We start from the raw sequence: 5,856 nt of genomic DNA on the forward strand, positions 1-5,856 counted from the left end.
ACAGCTTTGCCACGCCTTGGAAAATAGTAATGAGGTCTAAATTTGGCATAAAATCGAGCTCATTACCGGAGTTCACCACCTGATTGCTCTGCATAAAACACGATAGGTAATTGGGTTAAATGACTGCGCCTCGGTGTTGTTATTATATCAATATCCACTTTTAGAAACGTGCTCAAGTTAAAAAAAAAAAAAAAAGGCCCTCAGAAAAAAAAACTGGTGATAGTCCACAGACCAGAAATATACGTCCGTGTTGTTTCCAACATTTTTCATTCAAAATAAATAAATAAATAAATAAAATTAAATAATTTAAAACTAAAAAACACCTTTGTGTATTTGCACCAACCAAAACGAAACTGAACCCCTTTATTGTTTAGATATTCCAACATCCTTTTCCTGTAGGCCTTTTTTTCAGGTTTACCAGAGCTCTCACTACCATAATATTTTGAAATGATAATTACCATTGAAACATCTGTCACGGTGCAAAATTGAATTAATATTTCGTATAGATTAATTGGCCTTGAAGCACTTTAGACACATATCAGGCAACTGCTCCCCAAAAAATAATCGCTGCACAAGTATATATTTTTTTCCCATAATTTACTTCAAAGATAGTGTGTTGTCCATTTTAAATACAAAAATGCTACATTAAATATACATGTTAGTCTTTAATACAAATAGACTCAGGCGGCTGCAGCGATTAAGACCATTCTTGTTACATTTTAGAATTAACCATTCAGAAACTAAAAATTTGAAGATAAGCATTTACTCAGAAAATAACTGTTCTCAGAATTTGCTTCATCATTGTTCTTTTTTCTTTTCTTTTTTTTTTTAAATGCAACCACAAAAAAAAAAATAAATAAAAGTCCGCGGTGAGTGGAAAATAATCAGGTATTAAATGTTTGACATACCTTTCTTTAGTTCATAAGGGGAGTCTTTACAAAGATCTACCTGCGTTTGGCCTCTGACTTTCTGGCTCTCCCTTACCAAAGCCTCTGCTCTATTTAACACAGTCTGGTTTAATCCATTGAAATGTGCCGTGGAGCCCGTGGTTACCGAGCCGTGGTTACTGTGAAGATGTCCAAAACTGCCACCATAGTTCGTGTAGCCGGGGTAGAAAGGGGAGGTGTAGTACAGAGGCCTGGATAGGACCGTGCTGTTGGGGAGCGGGCACTGAGGGGAGGACCGTGATGGAGACGCGTTGGTGCCCATAACTGCGCTCTGACCCAAACCGGGGCAAGCCTGTGGCGCCTCACCGCTGCCCTTACACCTGTCTGAGGACGTGGCGATCTCCGCAAGGGACCAAAGTTTGGGTTTAGGGGCCGAAGGGGGCGAGTGGATAACAGAGGTCACGTTGCTGGTCACCGTACCCGGTGCATGGCTCAAATCTGACGGCTTGTCTTGTTGCGCAACGGTCTGGTTCCCCCGGGGCACCGCCGAGGGAGACGAAGTGGTTGGTTTTGCGGAATCCGGGAGCAACTCTGTAGTCCGCTCCTCCTGGTCTTTTAACTCCGAGTCGCTCAGAAGGGGATCCGTGTCTTTGCCATGGTTCTCCTCTTTAAATCTGTCACAGCCTATGTCCCCTGGGTTCAGCAGTTTATGATCTAAAGCACAAATAAAGAATAGAGTTACTGCCAAATAAGCGTGACATTAAAACGTTGACAAAACTGTAACATATGTTTTAGGTGATCGCAAGGCATGAGAGCACCAGTGCAAACCGAAATCGGATGCATAAAAATAATTAGGCTGCTTGTGCACATTTCCCTTAAAAACAGTTATTGCATGAACCATAAATTGTCCTCATAAAGATGCGTGCCAGCCTAAAAGGTGAATGGACCGCTCTTCATAATTAAACATCGACAGTGTTGCACAAAAAAATAAGTGTTACAAATTAAAGTCATATTTGAATTTGCAAATATATTTTTAGAATTAAATAAAAACATATCAGTGGTGATGATGATAATAAGCATTCAACAACCGTTTAAAAGCGCAATATAATGATCATGCAAAGACAATATTTTTTAGCCGGATACCCGGCGCTGTACACCAGCTGTATCCTTATTATGCAGTTAAAGATAAATTGACTGCTAAACACTTTGCGTCACCAGCAATTTCAGCCCCTGAGAAGTCAAACGAGGGGAGTTCAAGGTGATTATTATTTAAAGCAATTGTCCCATTATAAATAATATACCACCATTAACCAGCAATCAATTTTGTACCCTGAGTGGAAACGACTGCGATGAAAAATTGATGCTTTTTTTTGCCCTTTTTTCCCTGCACCACCGACCTGCTTCTGTGTCTGTGGAGTCTCCCTTGTCTAAGGGCTTGTTTGGCTCGTCGTCGTCGTTTTTTTCCAAGTCAATATTCTCATCCTCCTCCTCGTCCTCGCTCCGGTTCCGGGGGGTCCAGGTCATCTTGTTCTCCTTCTTTAGCCTCCTCCTGGCGTTGGCGAACCAGGTGGACACCTGGGTGAGCGTCATTTTGGTGATGATGGCCAGCATGATCTTCTCGCCCTTGGTCGGGTAGGGATTTTTACGGTGCTCGTTGAGCCAGGCCTTCAGGGTGGCAGTGGCGTCCCGGGTTGCGTTTTTACGGTATGCTGGGTCACCGTAAGGGTAGGTGCCCAAGGGTGCTGCGTAAGGGTGGTATCCTATTGAGCCGGCCATACCCGTGGTGTGGTCATATGGAGAACTCTGTGATTTAAAAAAAAAAAAAATAATAATAATAAAAATGAAGGAGTGTGTAAAAGTTCTGTAACAGTCATTTTCTAAACTGCTTTAAAATAGTTGAAATGACTTACGGCACACAAACACTAACACTCACGCGCGTGCACACGCACGGCCATGCGCGCGCACAGACACGCGTACACGAATACACGAATACACTGGCTTTAATCCAGTAGTTCAAGTTTGAAGTTAATGTTTGTGGAGTCTGAACTTGATTAGGTATTTTGAAATGGGATTTCTGTTGCTATTCATTTTTAATATTACTTACACAATGCCAGCATGCAGTGTCCTTTATGCTCGCATTTAAATTTGTACAATTTGCAATTATGATAATGTATTGACAATATGCATGACGGGCCTAACGTTCAGTTTCTTTGCCTATTCTATTGGGATCAGTCTCTGTGGCAGCTGGGCCTATATGGCCACTTCTGTATAAATGACTTGCTGTCTTCAGATCATGAGCTGAGAATGCAACAAAAGCAAAACACTATTTTCCTGTGTATTTTTGTCAGAAGTTGCAATGCTTAAATTTAACAACTTATACATATAACTAATAGGAGGATAAGAAACAATGCAGTGACCTAAATTGCCATCACACGGCGCGTTGCAGCCAGTTTTAAGCGTAGAAGCTTCGGCAAGACATTGCCAGCTCTTTTATAGGAAAAAAAACTACAATTTACTCAAGAACCACGTTAATTGCACATCACTCAGTTGAATTAGTTTTGTTTACTCAACAACAAATTCTCTGGACCTGACATTCTGTAATATCATACCCACGCACTCTTCAGTGACGCACATTTCCCATCTTAATCGCTTGGCTCAGAATGCACAGCAAGACATCTATAACGAGTTAATATCCTCGCTATGACTTCTTATTAAATTGAATAATCACCTTTAGTTTACTCACCACGTACGAGGTGAATGTGGCAGCTGCTGCCGCGTCTGCACTGTATGGTAAGTGGGAGTTGTAGCCTGGCGAGGCGCTGGTGAACGCGGTAGATCCGGCATAGGGCGCAAAAGCAGATCCCGAAGAGGATCTCCCAAGTTCCTCGGTTCTGGGTCCCGATATCACGCTGGTGCTGTACGCAGGGCATGAATACAGGGCTAGAGAAGCGGACGGCTGGTACAAGTAGCCCTGAGGATACGCCATGCTGGAGCCCGGAGAGTATAAGCCACTTAACTTGCGCACTTTCCTCCCTTTATTTTCTCATGCGCTGCTGTCGGAGCGCATAGAGCCGTGTGTCTGCAGACCCGCTGTCTGTCCCCCTTTCTAAATGGCAATGATGAAGGAAAAAAAGTAAAAGTGATTAAATAAAGAGAGGCTTAGTTGTTGGACGGATTATTTTGGTCACTGCCAGTCAGCCACTGCCCGTCGGATGTTTTGTCTCGTTTTGTTTTTCTGTTGCTCCCTTATCTGAGTTGCACCGTCTCTCTCATGCCCGCGCAGAAGTTTTTTTTTTACCCGTCGGACGGGGGCTTTGCTTGGGAAAATGTCCTGCCAAGATGCTAAGTTGAAAAATTGAGGATCCTGACGCCTACTACGCTCCTCCTCTCGGGGTGTAGTCACCGAAGGAAAAGGCAAGCTTGTGCTGGGTAACCACAGCCCTGCCCAAATCATGCTCTCTCTCTCCCTCTCCCTCTCTCTCTCTCTCTCTCTCTCTCTCTCTCTCTCTCTCTTCCTCCTCACCCCCTCCCTCTCTCGCGTTAACTAACAATCCGTCTCATTCTCTATTTCTCTATTTTTTTCCTCTTTAACAAGGCTCGTTGCAGTAAGTCTCAAGTGCGTCTGGCAGCCCCCCTTTGGATGGCGACATCGTGCGAGTCTGTCAACTCCCAACTTTCTTCTTTTTTTTTCTCCTTCAAAATACGAAGCCGTCACTTTCACACTTGATCAATAACAAATCGGCTGTTGTATGCCAGGATATGGGCTTGCAAGAAACCGGCAGGAATAAAAAAAAAGGCGATCCACTGCTGTACTCTCTTTTTTTTTGTTACTCTTTCTTTGTGCGTAAAATAGTCGTCATTTTAAGTATGTGCGTTAAATCAACCGACTGATGCTCCGTGATTTCCGTATACCTCGTGTTAAAAATCCGCAGTGGGAGTTTCACATGGATTATTGTGCTCGTCGACCTTCTAACGCCAGACGAATATTTCATCGGTAAGATATGTGACAACTTGCAAAAGTAAAAGTAAGATGGCGCAAACAGTAGCTGGTCCAACAACTTTGTCAGAATAGTTTCTGTGTGTAAGCAAACTTTGCCTCCTCCACATGTATGTGTTAAGACTGTCGAAGTATGTTTTTTCTGCGCCGTGTTTGAACGATTTACTGTGGCAACGGCTAAATAGTTTTTGCAATAGATCCTGGAATAAACCAGTCAGATACACACTCCCAGAAAGTCATAAACCCTCAAGCCAGGGCAGATTAGTGCCAACTACACCAAATCCGCCTGGACCAGTGGATGTAATCTCATTTGATCACTGCAGATACGTTTGAATGCTGAAATACCGGATAGCCTAGATTTATTTATTATGCCAGTGTTATCGGCAATTACGTTTTTAATATAATAAACATAACACACCTGCCAAATTTGTCTGTTAGGTTGTGGAACCGAAAAAAAATGTTTTTATCAGTTATTGTATTTTTTGTGTGATTAAAAAAAATCTAATGATAATTTAAATAGCTTTCATAGTTAAATCCACGTAGTTGCGGTTGACTAATATGGCTTTAAAAAAATATTAGCAGGCTATTATAAATATTATTCACTTATGTATCAGACATCTACAAGCCATTTTCATTCTGGTGATTGACTTTCCAGTTCAAGTCTCAGATAAGCCGAAAGGGATCGCTGTAGGCGCTGCTAAAGAGTGTGTGCACACACTGTCACGTGTTTTTTTACGCTCTGAAAACCTCCAGAGAGGAAAGAGTGATGACGCTGGTACAGTGGGAGCCGACGCACACTTTAAAAAGAGAGAGAGAGAGAGCGAGACGGAGAGGGAGAAATAAAGAAAGAAGGATGGATGCACAAAGCGACCCTACTGTTTAGTCTAATCAGATGACAGTGATACCATGAGACCTGGTTTTACTGCCTCCAGTATAGTGACAATTAACTAATGACTGGAACTTTTCTGACAA

The 5,856-nt window shown here is 42.5% G+C and overlaps 1 protein-coding gene across 2 annotated transcripts; it reads right to left on the reverse strand.

The window, feature by feature from the left end:
* Positions 1-476: 476 nt before the first annotated feature.
* On the reverse strand, positions 477-4,331 carry irx5a (iroquois homeobox 5a). 2 transcript variants are annotated; one of them, XM_042480912.1, is made up of 3 exons: positions 3,616-4,331; positions 2,285-2,690; positions 477-1,601 (listed from the first exon to the last, which is right to left on the reverse strand). In XM_042480912.1, the coding sequence occupies exons 1-3, from the start codon at positions 3,871-3,873 to the stop codon at positions 892-894; spliced, it is 1,374 nt and encodes a 457-aa protein (XP_042336846.1). In that variant the 5' UTR covers positions 3,874-4,331; the 3' UTR covers positions 477-891. The 2 variants fall into 2 exon arrangements, with proteins under 2 accessions (XP_042336846.1, XP_042336909.1); XM_042480975.1 differs by having other exon boundaries at positions 3,631-4,329.
* Positions 4,332-5,856: the final 1,525 nt, after the last annotated feature.

This window comes from Plectropomus leopardus, chromosome 1, assembly GCF_008729295.1.
Source record: "Plectropomus leopardus isolate mb chromosome 1, YSFRI_Pleo_2.0, whole genome shotgun sequence".
NCBI classification, from domain to species: domain Eukaryota; kingdom Metazoa; phylum Chordata; class Actinopteri; order Perciformes; family Serranidae; genus Plectropomus; species Plectropomus leopardus.

Coding starts and splice junctions, on each gene's coding strand:
- irx5a (XM_042480912.1), bottom strand. CDS start 3,873: ATGGCGTATCCTCAGGGCTACTTGTACCAGCCGTCCGCTTCTCTAGCC. Junction 2,691..3,615: donor ACGTGGTGAGTAAACTAAAG/GTGATTATTCAA, acceptor TTTAAATCACAG/AGTTCTCCATATGACCACAC. Junction 1,602..2,284: donor CTCCACAGACACAGAAGCAG/GTCGGTGGTGCA, acceptor TTTGTGCTTTAG/ATCATAAACTGCTGAACCCA.